At 37.6% G+C, this 20,364-nt stretch overlaps 1 protein-coding gene across 1 annotated transcript in view; it reads right to left on the reverse strand.

Annotated features, from left to right (window-relative positions):
• The window catches only part of TRIP12 (thyroid hormone receptor interactor 12), a 125,042-nt gene that overhangs the window by 82,749 nt on the left and 21,929 nt on the right, over positions 1–20,364 (reverse strand). Inside the window, exon 2 of the mRNA XM_090284905.1 lies at positions 12,517–12,663. Coding sequence (XP_090141031.1) covers positions 12,517–12,614 — 98 coding nt within the window. The 5' untranslated portion in view covers positions 12,615–12,663. The remainder of the gene's footprint in view (positions 1–12,516; positions 12,664–20,364) is intronic.

Below are 20,364 nucleotides of genomic sequence, written 5' to 3' on the forward strand. Positions count from 1 at the left end.
TAAAAAGTTCATCTAAAGCTAGCCAGCTTTGTATTAATGTCAAATGTCAATGCTTACAAAGTCACAATGCACCTAGCAAATCTCAAAAATAACAGTAATGTTCATTGTCTTTGTCAACAGAAGCTGACCAGCATCAACCTAACAGTGACTCCGCTGTAGAGGCAGCAGTCCGCCTCTCGTTAACCCAAATAATCAGTGCTCTGGTCTGAAAACACATCTAACTTTACATCCACCGAAAGCTACTTCTGCTTTTTTCATGTTCTTACTAGCATCTTCAATGAACTAAAGAATTTAGCAGGTAAACTCTCAATATCAGAATACCAAAAAAAGTAAACAATATCCAATCACCTTAGAAACTGAGGCTCACAGAAGTGGCTAAAACCCAATTATGCCCACACTGATCTGATTCTACCTTTTCTGAAACTATGATAAGTGAAATATCCTGTGGACCGGTTAACTATATTTTAAAATATAAAGAAGTGGCCTTTGGTTTTTGGGACGATGGTCTAACCAACTGAGCAATTGGCCAGGGCTAATATGTCCTTATTAAAAATTATGTTTTAAATGACTTAGGTATTTCATTATATTCATTATTAAAAATTTTAGCTATGATAATGGTAAAAATAAAATAAAACAGTATTCCCCCTCTATGTCACGGTTCACTTATCGCGGCCTCACTGTATCGCAGAATTTTTAAAGTATATTTAATTATTTATCGCAGATTTTTCGCTGTATCGCGGGATTTTGCAGTACTTGTATACGTATGTTGGTAAAGTTATGCAGGTTTAAGAGTGTAGAATAAATATAAGGTTCCTCCTTCGTGGGGGCGGGGGTGTCTAGAACGTAATACCCGCGATAAGTGAGGGAATACTGTATCATAAAAAAATTGATCGTGAATGTCCTGCCTATTGGATAGCACAGTCTCAATACATTTTTCGTAAAGGGTAGTAAATACTTCCAGCTTTTCGGGCTATACTGTGCGTCAAAAAACAAACAAACAAAAAGGTATAAACAATACACAAATAAATGGGCACGGGTATGTTCCAATCCAATTTTTATTTATAAGAACGGACAGTAGGCTGGATTTGGCTCATGGGTCAGTTTTCCAACCCTTGGCTCCACAAGAGGCAAAGGCAACCAGATGGTACCTTAAAGTAACAATATGAAGTCTCCCGAAGTGGAGTTCTATTTTATTATACCCATTTATAAATTAATGCTTAAAATACTGTAAAGTAAATCTCCATAAAACAATGCCTGATCTAGAACAGCCAATTATAATATCACAGTATTCAACATTAAATGAACCATGATGCCTTTCAGTTCATTTTACCAACTCATTTATCAAATCTTTAATGCTCAACATTTTTATTAATCTAAGATCCAGTAAAATTTATATCTACTATAAATCAAATCTGCAAGACAGCACAGTAAAATTCATGACAAACCATTTTAAGGAGCACAAGAATGAGCCCATTCAGTAAATTACAGCCCACGGAGAGGGGAATGCGTGTGGGTGGGTGTGGTCCAGGAGCTTCTATGTCGTCCACATGGGTGTTCCCGAAAAAAATCACGTTCTGAAAATAATCGCCCACTAAAAATAACAGCTTTTGGTAAAAATAAGATTGGGCACAGACTACTCAGACCTATGTTATTTTTGTAAGTTCTAACAAGAACATCAATTTTAATAAAAAGTTACATCTCCACTAATATTTGCACCAATGATCACAGTTGGTCTACTCCTTGGAGTCTTATTTTCATACTTTCTCCTGAACATGTAAACTTTTAAAGATGTTTTCTTTCAAGACTAGTTTCAACAAAATTAAGAATAATTTGCAGAGAAGGCTTTTCTTTTTGACATTTTCCTTTATAAATACAGGTGTAACTAGTTTTGAGCTTTCTGAAAGTGTTTTACAGCGCAAAACACTGTGGTTCTTGGAAGCCACTGAACGAGCTATTTCTTGCAATCACTTTTGCAAGATTTTCATATTTTTCATAAGATCCTCATAGATTATTAGCAAACCTTTTCCTTCAATTGAAAGGCCTATCTATACCATTTCAGTTTGTGTATTAACACTGTAGGGAATGCTGTCTGTGAACCAATACTATCTCCCCGTTATACTGACTGCATTTTCCTCTTTACCAAGAATGTGTGAGCTAACTCACATTAAAGAAACCCATGTTACAACAAAACAGACTATAATCAACTCTGGGTTATGTGCTTTCAAGGTTAACTTGAAAGCAAGTCTCAAATGCCTCTGGTTTACTTTTAGGCAAATGGTAGTGACTGTCCCTTTTAAACCTTTTAATTTACTTTTGCAGGCATTTAGTAACAGCCTTTGCGGTTCAAAGTACTGAAAACCATCTCTAGTCCCAAGGACATTTAAAAGATGCCAAAACCTTGTGTCAAAGAGCACATTCTTATCTTAACGTTAGGCAAAATGAGAAAAGTGGCTAGTTACAAGTAGCTAGTTAATTCCTTATATTACAAGTCTTAAATTCTTTGAAAATAATTCCTATTCCAGACATATTCAAAACTCAAATAGATGTACATATTACCAAATATAAATGATCTATTGCTTAATTACACCTTCAAATTTGTTTTATGTGTATAGAGACGTACACATTTATGCTTTTATATTTTATATACATTACATTAATTTTGTCTTTCAAAAATTAATGCTTTATGATACTATAACGTGCATGTTATAAATAAGCCATTGATTTTCAAGAGTGAAGCTGAAAAGTTCATTTGAACCACTTTCCAAAAAAAAAAAAAAAAAAAAAAAACCAAAAAAAAAACCTCCCTAATGTTCCCTGTAAACTTTTTCTATTTTAATCACAAAATAGAAGTTGATTGGTCTAACCAATGTTCCTATGTTTAGTTATGGCAAATGCCAGTCCAAATGATTTTGTCATATAAAGTAAAGAGGCCCTTATTTATCTTACAAAGCAATGTTTTTAAACATCAGTGGTTCCTTCTCTAGGGAGCATTTTGAAAACATGTTGGTAAACCAAAGTGCTATTGGTATTTAGCAGGTGTGGACTAGAGGTAGATTTCATGCAATATACAGAACAGTCAAACACAATGAAAAACCATCCTATCACCCATGTATTTCAAATAGTATTGGTAATAACATATGAAGACCTTATGAAAAAATGTGAAATCTGACTGTGTGACATAGGTAAAAAATATGTTTATAATTTCTATTTGTTTTACATGGTTTTTATATACATTGAAGTTGTCTGGAATGCATAGGAATCAAAGTGTTTTTTTATTTTGTAGCTTTGCCAAGAATCATACATCATTTTGAAAGTCTGCTTATGAGACTTAAGTCTATTGTCACTGTCACATTCAATAAATTCAAATATAGATGCAAGTGCCTGAATACAGTGTCATCAACAATTCACCTACTGAGATAATATTTTGTTATCAATGGTTTTCTTTCTGCTTATTTGTACCTTTGTAAACTTCCTGTACATTATGTTCATGACCCCTACACTCTATAGGCAGGTATTTCACACGTCTTAGTTCAAGATACTAAAGGGCATCACACTACATTATATAAGATACGTCACAGAGCGGATGCTTTGAAACTTGTAAGGGCAGGGAACAACTGTGCCAAACTGCTCACTTCAACAGATCAGGGAGGTTTGCCAGTTCAAATATATCGAGTCATGACAGGACATATAAATATGAATGACACACAGTCTAGTCCCTGTCCTCAAACAGGTCAGAGTCTCATAAAACAAAGTGATCTACCAGCTGCTATGAAGTTCCCAAAAAAGGGAGAATTGTAGCAAGAAAATACAGGCTTTACAGATCCACATGGCATTTATACCACACCCTGAAGGATAAAAAGCTGAGCAAAAAATCATTCTGGTATAAAACAGAACAGGCAATGGTAAAGGCAGGAAATTAGGAAACCTACAGAGCACCTGGTAAATGATACGGATTTCCCTGAGCACAGAGATACATTAGAAAACAAGGTTGAATGAACAGGCCCAGTGCCTAAATGCCTGGTGGAAGGATCTAGATTTTTGTCAACAGTCTGCAGCAACAGACTGACAGGGTTAGAAGCAGTTAGCTAAGAGCAAAAGTTGTGTATGTCCAACGATCTGGGCACACTGAGGGTGGGTGAGTTAAACTAGAACGCTTACGTTAAAGGAAAAAAGGCAGAAGAATTGAATGTAATCAAAACCATGGGAAGAGATGGAACCCTAAGGAGAACCTGACAGCTCAATTTATTTTTGCCCCATTTCACAAATTAAGCAGTTTGGTGAGAAGTATATAAACACCAAGATAATCAAAAGTAAATTCGTGATTTGTGATAGATTAGCGATGCAGTACTATCTAATGATCAACGCTGGCTTTATAAACACCTGGGTAAAAAGTTATTAGGACCACAATACTTTTATGTGATAAGCATTGTATCAACTACTTAAATATATTATCCAACTTAACCCTCAAAGGACACTCAAGGCAGGTATATATTTCCACTTTAAAGATTTAGAAAGTGAGGTTTGTTCCCGCAAAAATCACACCGCCCTACACAGGAAAGGTAAGATGGAGCCCAGACACTGCCAACCCCACAGACCTGAAACACTGCAGCTACGCCTCGGGGCTCAGGGGCCATGTGAAAGGCCCACCTCTATGGTTATTAAGCCTCTACTTCCCATGCTGGTCTTTCTGTCCCTAAGTGTATGCAGGCCAAAATAAAAGACGTACGGCTTTGGAAATGGTATATGAAAAAAAAAAAAGAAAACACATCTTTTCATTTCTAAACAGGAGCCTCCTGCTCTCTTTTGCTTTCTGTATTACATTTAAAAAAATAGCCCTCTCTATGTGATGCTAAAACATGCTGTTCAATGACTGAAGAGGCACTTATATATGCTGATTTCTTAGTCCTACTGAGACATACCTAGGAAAGCATCTGAGAGAGAGCGCACACTTGTAAAAAGTGGTGTGGAACGTTAGAGTCCCTCAATATTGAGGAGCAGAGGAACTAGAGCAAATCTGTAGTTAACGACAAAATTTATGGAAGCTGACAGCTTACAGGTTTCCAATACGCTTATGATATGCTTTTGGACAAAATTCCACTGACAGTTACAGCAAGAAATACACACTGCAAAGAAAATTATGAAATATTACTTTGTTGATCCAAGAAAGAACTTAATATGGTACTATTTAAGAATCCAATGTGCTCAGCGTCCAACTAGAAAGAAGTAACCTCTGTCCCTCCTAAGATCACGGCAACCGCGCCACTATTTAACACATATATACACCTTGCCTCGTAGCCCCAAGGCCTGATGGGACAGACTAGCCTTCTCAGCATTGCTCAGCAGCGCTGAAAGTCGAAGGACGTGCACACATGGTTCTGTAGCTAAAACTCAAAAGTGCATAACTCTAGCAGTAAGATATACCGTTGCTGAAGGAGCCAGGCCCACGTTACCCGGCCAACTCTAGTATGAAATTGTTTTTAAAAGTGATTTCAATTTAATCATAAGAAACAAGGAAGTCATTTGCATACCACACCCTCTCTCTTCTTAACATTCTACTTCTCGTAAAGCATGAACTTCCAGGATGAAAAAAGACAGAAAGAACACAAAAAAGAATATTAAAAAAAGCTCCCATACTGGTTAATCAAGTAGGAGAATAATAAAGATGCATCATTACCCATGACTATGTTGTTCTAAGAATTTAGGGAACAACTGGTCTGTGGCAGACACAGGAGAAAGAGTTTGAACGTGATATGTAAACAGTCTGTGATGGCTACAATGTGCTGTTTACAAATATCCTTTCTCCTCTTTTCAGGACCCTGGTATAAGGGCACTTACTGAACCACTCGGCAGTTCCGTGCAGCCATGGAACTTGCTGTGGACAAGGGAATGACTGGAAATGAGTCACTTTTGGGAGACGTCTTGGAGAACCAGATGGCGATTCACCATATCCTTGTCACAACAGTGACACCTGAACGCCTAAACATGCAGACTGGACGCAGAGTGCCTGAGGCTGACCCAGGGTGGACAAGTTTTCTAGCAGCTAAATTGTTAAAATATATGACTATTAGGCGCTGTTAGTCACTACAGAATAATCTAATGCACCTTGTTCACAGACCACGTAAACCACACCCTAGGTCCTCCCCTTCACGCTTAATCACATTTTCATGACTATTTCAGCAAAAGTCACATTTCTGTGCCTAGAAATGCTACAGAAATAAATCTGTTATTTCTATTGCACACTCATGTTTGTTGAACACCTGCTTCTTACGATCAAACAACAAATGACACAGAAAAGGAGGAATAAAATCCAAACTCCGGAAGTAACCAACCCCACACGCTGGGCAGGAGAACACAGCTGACATGCACCATCTGCCCTGCAGCAGCTTCTCCAGCCTTCAGAGCCCAGCTCCACGAGGGCACCCGCTAGCGATGTTCCTCACCTGACCCTAATAGTCGCCTAGGTGCCCGTTTCCCGCTGAGGTGGAACTGCTTGTAACAAAGGCTATTCTACTCCCATTTTTGGAACTACCATCTAGCACTGTGCTAACTAGCATGGTGTTCTACACATGGATAAATAGAATCCTAACCTGGGTCTGTATTACATCAAGGCAGGACTCTTAACTCTAAAGCCAAAGAGGCTTTATCAAGTAATGCAAAAAAAAAAAAAAAAATACCCCGAAATAAAATAATGCATGCACATCTCTAGAATCAAAACAGCCAAATAAACCTAGAGATGGCAAGAGTCAACACAGCCCTGAAGAACTAAGGAACTGAAACTTGTCAGAACTTCAATACACACACACACTCTCTAACAGATCTGCTTTTCTCTGCCTGTCCACCCTCTCCCAAAATAAGGCAAGAGATAGCAGTTGGCAACTTCAGACTGACATCTTCCCTTTGCTAACAGAATGAAAAAAAGCAGCATCCAGTTTTTCCCAGCCTGGACCATATGATCACTGCCGTGCCATCACTGAGCTCAGGAAGATGGAAGACAACAGGTCCTTCCAGCCCTGGCAAAAGGCTAGGTAAAAGGGCCCCGGCCGGTGTGGCTCAGCTGGTTGGACTGTCATCCCATAAACCGAAAGGTCATGGGTTCAATTCCTAGTCAGGACACAAAACTTAGGTTGCGGGTTCAGTCCTGCCATTCAAAACGCATTCACTGAAGAGCTGAGGGAGACCATTCCACAAGCAGGTGACTGTCAGAAGAGGGGATGCTACCTGATGAATGAAGTTAAAGGCCAGTTTGCCTGTATACTGGTACAAAGGGAGACTAACATTTGCAAATTTACTAATACGTAACCATCAAAAAGTATTCTCAAATCTCATTCCTTAAAACTATTTTACCAAGGTTTAACCCTAATTACTATAAAAGCACCAATATAATAAGATTAATGCAATTTTTCCTTATCGAGTTAGCAGGAAAATGCAAAATGGAGATAACACAAATAGAATGAAGAAAAGCACTCTTCTTTTTCTTGATGATAATAATTGAAGAAAAAAAATTATGTGAAACAAGTTTTTTAAAAAAGCACAATCACATACACACAACTCTTTCTGACCAAAGAAATTTCACTTCTGGCACTCTATCCTTCAGATGCCTGAAACACAAGCATTGATGCATAAGCAAAAAAACCTTTTCCACTACAACCATCTATCTGTCCCAAAACTGAAAAGTAATCATGGAAAACATTGTATATCGACTCAGTAAATCATAAACATTTGTAAACACTTACCTAAAAAATGTTTGTTAGAACTGTGAGTTTTGAAAAAAAGCAGACTCCAAAAACTGCATGTAATCACCTACATGCTAAATGTATTTTCAAGAGATAAAAACCAAAATGTTAACACAGGCTTATCTCTGGATATTTCTTCTTGTGTTTTTCTGTATCCCATACCTCTGAAAGAGTTTTTGAAGCAAAATAAAAATCTACTTCTTTCTGTATAATTAATATTGGCTTCAAGTATCCATATCCCTACTCTGACAATATTAACAAAAAGCTGTAACTTACAGATCTCCTAAGTTTTTACTCTGTAATTATTAAAAGTTACAGACAAAATTTTAATGGGAGTGAGGATGTTAGATTGGCTTCAATCATTGCTTCACACCATTAAAAAATGTGTCAGATTACAATAAAATGTAAAAATGGAACAACAGAACTGAAAAGAAAATTTTACTTTTGGGATGGAGAAGGAAAAGGAAGGAAGAAAAACAGAGTTGATAGACTTATCTAATTTTTAAAACTTCTATTAATTTATAGAAACAAAACACAGTAAGTAATAAAACTAGAAAAATTACTTGTCCCTGTCAATAGGCTGATACCTTTCCCATAAAAGGCTCTAATATAAGAACAAGAAACATCTCCTAATTAAAGGACAACAGACAACTCATAAAATAAGTAAAAATGGCCAACATGTGGGAAGATAGTAACCAAGGAAACAGGAGCTTTAACCAAAAGGATTCTTTTTTCCACAAACTTTTATTAAAAATGGTATGCTGTTTTGACTAGGATATGGAGAGATAGGCACACTCTTACAAAGTATGAGTAGCAGTATAAACTGGTCCAATTAAAAAAAACGTATAAAGCAGTCTGATCTTTGTGAAAGACAATTTAGCAACTTGTTATGTCTTCAGAATATTCGTATTTTAGGTCCTGTAAACCCTTCTATGGAATTTAACTTGATAAAATTAGAGACATACTCAAATGCAATAGGCACAGGAATGTATTTTACAACAAAAAATTGGGCAAAAAACTATAGAGGCCCAAATTTAAATCATGAGCTTTCACATTAAAGAAAATCAAGAAGTAAAAACAGAGCAGAAATATTACCCACCACTATCTCTGGGTGGTCAGATTAAATTTATCTTATTTTCTTAATTTTCCTGAAAGCTTCTCAATGTTCTAGTCTCAAAATGTTCTGTTTTTATAACAAAAACGTTATCAAAGAAGAAACTATCACTACAGCAGTCTTGAACAAAGTTGCTGTATAACTGAATTCAATCCCACCACTGCCATTTAAGGAAAACCATAAAAAGCACATATGATAAAATAGCTACTGCATGGCCAAGAGGAAGGGGGAGCCTGCAGACACCTGTCCTAGGGGTGGAAGAGGCTGGGAAGTGTCCCTGAGAGCAGGCCAACAGGGAAGCAGCGGAAGGAGTGGTTTCCTAAAGAAGAAAGAGAACAGAAAAGAGAGGAACAGATCGGCTACGGGCCAAAATCTTATGGAAAAAAGAAAAAGAGAAAAATAAAAGGAAGAGTAAGATGTCTAGTTCAATTATAGAAAGAAGATGAAGGATGGGTGAAAAAGAGCAGAAGGAATAATCAAGAGAGATCAATATATGGTATCCCAAAGATCCAACTTTCTTTTATCCTAAGGGTGAGAAACTCTTCTACTAAAAAAGTAAGTGACCTAATGTGGGAAAAGGACAGGGCAGGCTGGTCACAGGAAGAAAACTATGAAAAGAAGACAGCTTGATACAAGTTTGAAAGGAAACAGAGTGAATCAAAAATAAATGAATTAAAAAAATTTACCTGGGGAAAACTGCTACTTAACTTTCAAACCTTCCTCTAAGGCCGTCATCATGTGAATCAAGCCGTCTGTGCAGCAAAAAGAGTTTGGCATAACGAAGGATCACTGACTTTAGTCAAGAGGTCGGGAACCAAGTCCTGGACTCCCAGCACTGGGTAAGGGTGCGCGAGCTACTACACTTACTACACGAGGGTGACGTCCCTTAGGCACAGAGCTTGTGTGTCTCAACTCAAACAGTCAGTATAAAATATATTTTAACCTAAAACATTGCACACCAGTGCTGTTGTAGGAGATGCTGTTATTATCATTTTTGAATCACTATTGCTACGAATATATTTACAAAACCAAGTCCAACGTTTTTAGAAAACAAAAGTCACAGAAACAGCATTTACTTAGGAAAGCTAAGCTGCAGGACTCCGAATAAAGAAAATAGTTATAATAGCTCTCTCTCAATTAATCCCAATCCTCTCACTCACAGAAATCATGAGAGGTTTCTTAGAGGTTAGAAAATTGCTCGTAGAGCACACTCTACTGGGACTTCAAAAGTCAGTCTGGGGTTTGATGACATGGTCCCTTTCCAGGTCTGAGATTCTATCTTGAGCAAAAGAATCAAGCTGTATAAGACAACAAATGAAAATTCAGTTGAACAAATATCTTCTAATTTTGCATTTTTAGTCAAACTGATACAAAAGTTTGGCTAAAGATCTAAATTTCTATATCCTGATATTTACATTTATCCATATAAAATAGGAAAAATCTATATATTCAAAGTTATTAGTAAATTATGGTATAGCCACACAAGGGAACATAAATACTTAAAAAAATCATGTTTTAAAAAGATTTTTAAGGATACAGGAAATGACACACGGTAATAGGTTTTTAAAAAGTAAAAAGGCCTGCTTGTGTACTGTTTTTGTAGGGAGACGTCTTTTGAAGACACGTAAAAGTTGAAATTATGAGAACTGAAATGGGACTACATACATTTCTGTAAGAGCAGAGGTGCTAAAACTATAAAAAACCTAATTATACTTTGCTTTATATTTTCTGACATTCCAACCGCATTTTAAAACTTTATTCTTTTCCTTCACAACTTAGCATATAATGGACTAGCTTGAAGCACATGAACTACGGTGAAAGGTGTCATTCTTTAAATCTAATTGAGTTCCATCCTGATTATAACTTTGCAATATAAACCAATGCATCTTAATAACTTCACGCTATTTTTAAATATGTGCCACAACATTTCAATAATTTTACATAACACTGATGTGCATTGATTTAGAAGCGACGGATGGTGTGACAACCCAGAATGTTTATCAGCCAGGTGCTACTGTCCAAATATAACCTGAGGGTTAATGTGTATAGAACTGCAGTTGTTCAAAAGATACAAGTTACTTACGAGCACATACATGCACATATGCACACATGTGCAGTAAAAAAAAAAAAACAGGGAGATCTATACCAGTGTAACAGTAGTTATAACTGGATTATAGAGCTGTGATGGCTTCCTTTGCATTTTTTGTATTTTCCAAATTCTCTAAATAAATACATAACATTTTTATAACGGGCAGTGATCTTTTTTTATCAACAAGATAAATGTGTGACTGCTGCAAAGAATTATCTGGATCTAAAAAAACAAAAAACAATTTCAGAACAGAACTCTGTACTAAGCATTGTGCTAAGAATTTAACATAACTACAATACTGAAGTTAACCAATAACCCTTTAAAATAGGTGCCCCCCCATATGAGCTAAGAAATTGATGTTTCCTCAAAGATTTAACAAAAAAGGACACACATCTATTTAACGGCAGAGGCAGAAATTGCATACAAAGCTATACTAGTCCAAAGTCCACATGCTCAACCACTAAAATAGCCTGACATTAAAAAGATGTTTCCCAATTTATTCTTTGCATTCTTTTATAATTTACTAGACAATATATACATGGTAATGCCGTAAAATGTTGCATTAGGTAATCGTATTAGAATTTAGCCATTATTTACTGCAAGCTAAACATGATTAATCCGTGGACTGGAGGAAAAAGCCTTGCAAGTTCTCTTACACATAAAATGACAGGGCTTGGCTATATTGGACGGGGAATTTTACATTCAAGAGAACACATGTGATTCCTCGCACTCCCTCCTACATACACCACCACGCCACTCCGAAACCCAGCTGAATACCAGAGCACTAAGAAAACGATGAGAACTGATGTGCTAACGAAGTCGGACCTCCTCACTGGCCTGGAAGCATCCATGTTGTGAAAACAACGGAAAAAAACAAACAAACAAAAAAACCTCATAAGGGAGTATCAAAACTCAGGATCTTAAAACAAATGAAGTTTCCATTTCCACATATGCCGTTCCTAATTCACAATACTGTTGTGAATAATCATAAATACAAAGAACCATAAAATTACCGCCTTTTAATAGAGAAATGAGGAGAACGCAGCTCAAGTACAGGGTCACACATAACGGGACCGCAGCAGGCTGAGAGCTGGGTTGCAGCCCGTGCCCAGGGAAGTGGAAGCTCAAACAAAACATGACCTCCCATGTACTAACAACCCTGCATTAGGTGTCTGATACTGTCAGTGACTGAGAACCATATTTGGAGCCTGGCATATTTGGGGGCTGATTCAAGAACTGCTTTGAATTAAGTTTTATTTGTGTTTCTTGGCTCAAAGATTAGAAAAAATACCCATTTGTAGTAAACCATTCAAGTTTTGGTCCTCATAATGAGTTTAATTTATTTATTTTTAGAGAGAGGGGAAGAGAGAAAGAGAAGGAGAGAAATATCGATGAGAGAGAGGAAAAAAAACATCAATTGGTTGTCTTTCGAACACGCCCTGACCAGGAATCAAACCCTTGACCTTTTGGTTTGTGGGATGACTCTCAAACAAGCCATTCCAGCCAGGACCCTCATAATGAGGTTTTAAAAATATTTCCTTTTATTCCCAATTCCTTTTCAAATACCATTTAATACATACCTTCCTCCTATCGAGTCGTCTTGTGGTTGGGCCCCGGCAGTGTTCCTCTGTGAACGTCGCAGTGACCCCCCTGGATTGTTATTAGGCCGGTTGGACATTGGCACCTCTCTCTTGAAGGGACATACCCTTTCTAGACACTACCATTCACTAAAAAGGAAAAAAATGGGGAAAACTATCAGCTATACATGTTACAACACAAAACAAGAAACTAAAATGAAGAGGAAATTTTATGTAAACAATTTCATTATACAGTCTTCCCAAATACTGCACTTATTAAATTAAGTCTGATTGACTAGTGTTATAAAATGTCAGAAATACACCAAATTCAAGGCATGAGGTCCAGAGCACAGCACATAAAATTAGATTTTTCGTGAAATGCCCAGGAAATCCCCAATTCAAAGAAAACAGAGCACACGTAGAAATGTGTCTGTTGCACATTTTTGACACTGGAGAAAAGGGCACTGCCCCTAAAGTCAGAAGAGCTCGGCCCAAGTCCAGCAATAGAACAGGCAGAAAAGGAGTCTGCCTTTGTACAAACCACAACCTCTGGCCTCAGATTCCTCAGCCACGAAACAAAAACATACGCCGTGCCTAATTCACAATATTGTTGTGAATAACGAATCATAAATACAAGAACCATAAAATCACCACATGATAACAGAGCAATGAGGAGCAAGCAGCTCAAGTACAGTCAACTGAGAAACAGTCCCAGATATCCTGGATTTCAACATCGGCTATGCTGGCTCTGACCTTGGACAAGAAACTTAATCTCTAGATTTTGGTTGCCTCCTCCATAAAATCGGTATGTTACCTACCTCACAGAGTTTTTAGCAACAAGAAATTGTGAACACAGTTCATAAGTGTTAACAAGTTAGCTCAAAGCAGAGTTATTAGTCAATCTGAATTTTTTATCTTTCTACAAGAAATTTATCATGTAGAAAAACACTAATGCTCAAAGAAAATCAGTTCGACTGCAAAAACAGGCTAGTATTACCTATAGAAAGAATTACCATTTGTATAAATCAAATCCGTCATAATTTTTCTAAAGCCTCAAGTCAGACCAGAAGTCGAGTTCTTAATTACTTCTGTTTACTGGGAAGGGAAGGGAAGGGAACGATCATGACCCGAGAGAAACTGGCGCAGACAGAATGCGCCGCAGAGAAGTCAACAACCATAACAATTGATTACTGAATTTTAAGAGAGTCCATACACTGATACACTGATACAGGAAAGTGGGTTTGCTTCTGAGTTACATGTTGACCCAATTCCTGTCATACATGTCCACATCACTGATTAACATATTAAATAAACTTATTACTAGTGTAATTACTGTCAATTTTAGAAAGAAAAAAAAAGATTCAATAAAGATCTTCCCAAGATATGTCAGGGGTAAAAAGTATAACTCCCCCCCTTGTGTGTATATTAAAAAGGCATGCATACCGATTTTTATATGTTATAGTCAACACACTGAAAATTGATGGACAGATTCATAGAACAGATTTTGTTAATACTGACTACCTTTGAGAAAAATAATTGGAATTCTTAAGTCTGTGATAAAAGGAGTGATAAAAGGAGTCCCATTTTTGTTTTTTACCCTTTGTAAGCAATGAGGTTGGTCATCCTAGCACAGCAGTTATAAAGGTAGAGCTCTGAAGTCAAACTGCTCTGGCTGAGTTCAAATCCTGACTCCAAATCCTGATTCCAGCACCAGCACCTTACATATATGAGTGGACAGGTGCAGGTTTACAATTGTGAGTATGCAAGAGTTGATCCTCATATTTTATAATCATAACCTGCACGTCTTTTTCTATACCAACAGCTGTGAACCTACTTTTACCCATCCCTGTACATCCTTTTCCGTGCTTGAGTCTCTCAAACAGGGATGAAGAACTGTACCTCATGGAGCAGTTGTGAGCATTAAATGAGAAAACCCATGCAAACCACTTACGACAGTGCCCATCATGTAACAATGGCTCAGCACACGTTAACTACTATTGATCTTCCTATAGACGTTCAGAATAAAAATACTACTTGTGGTAAAATAAAATTTGAGAGGAAACTTCAGCATAAAAACCACTGTGAACATGAGTTTTAAATTTTTAGTAATATAGTTTTCAAAAGTTATTTTTATTATTTTATTAATTTTCACTGATTTAGAGAGAGAGGAGGGAGAGGGAGAGAGACATCGATGTGCTGTTCCACTTGCTTATGCTTTCGGTGGCTGACCCCTGCATGTGCACTGACCAGAGAGAACCCGTAACCGTGGCGCATCGGCACCACGCTCTCCCCAGCTGAGCTACCCAGCCAGGGCACACAGCGTTCTTCATCAGGGGCGAGTATCACAACCACCTAGAAGCTTTATCAAAATACAAATGCCTGGCCTCTGCCCTCAGATTCTCATTCTATGTGTTCAGAAGTTTGAGACATTTTAAAAGAGCTCTTAGTTATGCTGCGCTGCAGAGTGACTGCACCCCATCGAAGAATAAACTAAAAGGCCTGTCTGTTTCAGAACTCATCCCAGAAGTTCTACTACGTCACCCACTATCTCAGGGCTATTTCACGTGGACTCTAAACAGCACGTGTACAAGAGAATAGCATGTTACTGCTGTTTTGATTTTAAATGGCTCACTTCCTGCCATTAAATGCCTACTGTATGTCATGGGGTGTTGAGTCATCATTCGAATGAATACAAGTCACACTGGTTATTTTAACCTGTAATTACCAAAGTAACCTTAATAATGCTCCCAACAACTTCAGAGCTTGTCAGCCAACAGCCCATTCAGGAATAAGTCTTGAGGTTTAAGGGTGAAACAGTGGCAAGTAAGAAGACAGTTAAGTGTCCAAGTGCTACCTGCTTTTAAAGCGTAAGCTGATCTTCAAAGACCAGACTGCTGAACTCTGAAGTCTCAATACCCAAAAAGTAAATATAATGTTAACATACGATACATACAGGATCTTCCCTCTCTGCCAGGTATCAACAAACGCAGAGCTAGAATGAACCCTAGAGGATGATCAAGTTCAACCACTTACATTACAGACAAATCCAAATGAAGAAAATTCAAATCAAGTGTTGCGGAACTTGTCCTCTGAATCCTCATACAAAGGAGAGCTGTCCTTTCAAGAGATGACTGCCACCTCAACTTCAATCAGAATTTAACTTCCCTTTGGCTCTAGAACCCAAAAGTTTGCGGCATATAATGTTTTCATTCGTTATATTAATATCCCATACTGTATTGACCAATTACTTATGACCACCTTATTTTATTACTTTTTAAAAGACATGCACACAAGTGAGTTACACTAATATAAAAACTATATTGCCAGAATTTGTGTTTTAATAACCTGAAATGAACAGGAATTCATTTGTGTTTTAATAACCTGAAATGAACAGGAATTCAAAGATTCCACCTTAAGAGACTATCTTGTAATACAGACACTAGAAGTTTTAAGTCCAGCTATTAATAACACTGACTATCAAGTCCTGAAACATACTACTCACTACTCTTCTAACCATGGATATGCCTTCATTTCTGTGAAAATAGTCACCAAAGTTTTGCATGTAAAACCTTTGATACTAAGTCTTAAAGCACTTAAATAAAATAGATGGCACATATAACTTTGAATTCAACAGGAAAAGTACAGAAATAGATGTGTTCAAGATTAAAAACAAACTCAGGATGATTGTTCACAGCTCTAAGCATCTAACCAACTTACTGTTCAGGTTAACCAGCCAGAGCAATCATTTTTATTTTAATATTCACATGTAAACCTATATTTTCCCCACTAAATGTTTTTTCTAGTTTTAAAAATATATAATTTTTTAAAAGATTTTATTTATTTTTAGAGAGGGAAAGGAAGAGGGAATGAGAGAAAGAGAAACATCGATGTGCAAGACAAACAGCAATCGGTTGCAGGAGGGAAGGAGGGTACTGGGCAGAGGGGGGTAAAGGGAAAAAATTGGGACAACTGTAACAGCATAATCAATAAAATATACTTAAAATAAAAGATAAAATAAAAAGTAAGTCTTAAGCATGTTTATGTATGCAAGAGGAAATAAATTACTGAAAGAAAGGGCTGGAATAAGGTACAGTTTACAGACAAGTTCCTACAGGGAGGGAAAAAATTAACAGCATAAGCCTTGGATCAAAGGAAAGGTGCGAATCTGCATCAATCTCCAAGGCAAGGGAAGTCGACAAATGGCAGCAGGGATGTGCATCCCCACCTTGACTGAACCTGTGATTCGCATAATGAGAAGAGGAACAGAGAATGAAGATTTCAAAGGGTTACCTGTAGGAAAACAGGGAAAGGAGCTGTGGGCAAGGAGGACTGCCCAACAGCATGAAGAATGTACGAGAGTAGAATCCACACACTTGCGTGCAGAATCCACACCCAATGTGATCGCCTTATTTACGTAAGAGGAAATTCTCATCCAGAGTGAACTGCTGCACAGAATACATCTACGCAGGGACACTCCGAACAACTGAACCCCCCTCCAGAATGCCAACACAAAGTATACTGGCCACTGCGCCACTGTACTCCAAATCTGAATTTAACCGCTTTCTCTTCATTCATTTGTTGACACCCAATCCATCTAGATATGGAAATAAAATACAACTGATCGACCACAGCCTAAACTCTGAGCAGCTTTTACATTATACCTTCATTGACAAAGTGCATATTTATTAAAAAGTAAAGTGCCTACAGCGGACAGCTGATCTTTTAAGTATCACACAACACTTAACTAAATTCAACACGGGGCACACAAACTGATGCCAACGCTCACATTTACAGCTGTAATATGCCTGGAGACTCCACCTTAGATGCCATCTGGCAAGAGTCAATGAGAGTAATTTTGGCATTATTTTCACAAAGTATAGTATTCTTTTGAGTATTAAATCAAGCAATTACATCTATACAATTTTGCTGTAACTCTTAAAAATGTCCTTTTTCTTGTTCAACAGAACTGGAGACTCAGTTGTCTCAGTTAATACATTAATTAGCACATAATAGGTACTCCAATATTTCTTGGCTCTAAGGACACTTGATTCAAAAAAATCTCTGGATTTAACCCAAACACTTCCTGCAAGCCTAGAAATAGGAGGCAACAGGGTAACAGCTCTTTCCCCAACTCCCTGAAATCAAGCAAAATGAATATTTAAAAATTCAAAATAAAAGTTCAGTTATAATGAAACTACAGAAAACCTGCCGATACCCTATCATAGAAGAAAACTTAAAAACAGGGAATAGGTAAAGACCAAGAAATTTTTTTAAAAGAAGAGTAAGAAGATAACCTTGAAGTTTCCTATTAATAACCCATTCCTTGAAAAACCTAAGAACTGTGGCTCAAGGGCAACGAAAGACCAAAGTTCCTGCAGAAGCAGAGGGAACGAAGCAGGCGAGACAAAGAGCAAGGCAGCAAAGACCAGCCAGGCAATCACTAACGCACCCAGCAAGCGGTGCCACCATGGCTTTCCACAAAGATGAGTTCTTCTGCTCTAGGGGGAGAAATAACCAAAAGCGAAAGGGAAAATTTCACTACAGGGCAGAGGAAGCAATTCAAACTGGTGAGAAGATGCCGGAAACAACTAACCAAAGGAGACAAGAAGGAAGACTATATATAGTTAATAAAAGCAGAGGGAAAAAACACTATTGCACAATTTTTTAGAAAGTATAGAACAGAAGACCACCTTGGGTTTCTGCGTAACTCTGCAATGAGAAAGAAAATGCTGTGTGCGCTAAAAATGAAACTATTGTCAAAATTTTGTTAAGCAAGCACAGAATATGATGTACCAACATATACCATATTACTACATACGTGCAAATAATCACTGGCTTAAATATTACCAAGAGAATACATTACAAAACTATTTCAATCAGCTACCTTGGAAGAAAAAGACCCTTTAAGGCCTTTTACATTTTGAAACATGTACATATTTCCATACTCAAAAAAAAATCTTGCCCTGGCCGACTGGCTCACTTGATTGGGAGCATCGTCCGTACACCAAGAAGTTTGGGTCAGGTGGCAGGTTCAATCCCTCACCAGGTGCATATCAGGAGCAACTGACAAATGTTTCTCTCACGCTGATGTCTGTCTGTCTGTCTGTCTGTCTCTCTCTCTCTCTCTCAAAATCAATAAAGCATATCGCTGGGTGAGGATTAAAAAAAATCTTTACACAATTCCATATATTTTAATTTTTCTGTAGGAGATGACATTTAGTGGATGAAAATAACCTGAAGAAACACATAAAATATTAGCCATTATGCGTAGATTCTTTTCTCCTTTTCCATTTTTGTTTTTTATCCTCACCTGAGGACATTTTTTCATGGCTTTCAGAGATAGGAAGAGGGAGAGAGAGAGAAAAACATTGATGCAAGAGAGAAACATCCATCCATCTATTGCCTCCAAGACATGCCCTGACCAGAGATGGAACCTACAACCTAGGTATGTGCTCTGACCAAGAATCAAACTCACAACCTTTTGGTCACAGGATGACACTCCACCTCGGCCACATCGGCCAGGGCTTTTTTTTTAAATCGTGTAGTCTAATTACTAAAAACAGGAGAGCCCTGCCTGGGTGGCTCAGTTGGTTGGCGCGCACTGTCCTGAGCACCAAAAGGTTCCAAGTTTGATCCCTGGTCGGGGTGTGTACAGGAGACAACCAATCAGTATTTCTCTCTCACATCAATGTTTCTCTCTCTCGCTGTCCCTCTCCCTGCCCGCCTTCCTCTCTCTCTAAATTTTTTTTTTTTTAACTGCAGAGGCACTGCATGGTGAGGTTCAGCGGGCTGAGCGCTGGCCTGCGAACCAAAAGGTCCCCAGCCGGGGGCGTGAGAGGCAACTGATGGATGTTTCTCTCACACATAGATGTTTCTTTCTCTCCTTCCCTCTCTTCCCCTCCAAAAAATACATAAAATCATTTTTAAAAATTAAAAAAACTGGAGAAAAACTTAAAAGCTGATTACTTTTCAAAGGTTTCTATATCCTAGATACCTGTTCAATTTTTAATGCTGTTTTGCTATTCAAATTGTTTCCAACAAATGTTCTTACTGCCAAAAACACAAGACTATGGAGAATGATGTACTGAATCAGACGAGATCCTGAGTCCATGAATGGCACCACAAGTCTGTTTTATAGAACACTATACTAAAAAAAAAAATCTATCTATTTATCACAAATATGGCCCAGCCCACACCAACTACTTCTAAAATATAGATTACTCATTCCTTAATATAAATTAATTGTCTTAGCTTGTATGATCCTTCAGGATACTAACTGCATTTCACAGAGTATTTTCTTCTCTTTCTTCTTAAGATTGCAAGGATTAGACTAGTCACCAACTTTATGGCCCATGTGCCAAAGATGGCTAACAGACCCAGTCTTAACAGGTCTCAAACTCGTTGGCTACCATAACTAGCCAGTCAGTAGGGGGTACAGGCTCAGCTTATTGCTAGCATTTTTAGTACATCCTCTTAGAGGACCCAGGAATAGAGACAAGAGGGAACAGTTATTGCACTAGATCAGCAATTTCAACCTTTTTCATCTTGTGGCAGACAGAAAACTAATGACTAAAATTCTGCAGCACGCCAAAAATATATTTTTTGCTGATCTGACAAAAAAAAAGATATAATTTTGATTCATTTACACTGATGACTATTGTTGTGTTGGCTGTTGTCATATTTTTATTTGACAGTCTAAGGAAAAAGAGGTCACTGCCCCTGACTAAATAGTCAGGTATTACATGTCTTAAAATATCTTGCGGCACACTTGCTGAAAACTGCTCCACTAATATGGTCTCTAAAACCCAATTCAGCTCTACATTTTATAACACTGTAACCTAGCAGTTATTT

The sequence above is a fragment of the Furipterus horrens genome, unplaced genomic scaffold (genome assembly GCF_987537825.1).
Source record: "Furipterus horrens unplaced genomic scaffold, mFurHor1.1.pri manual_scaffold_1, whole genome shotgun sequence".
In the NCBI taxonomy this organism is placed as follows: Eukaryota; Metazoa; Chordata; class Mammalia; order Chiroptera; family Furipteridae; genus Furipterus; species Furipterus horrens.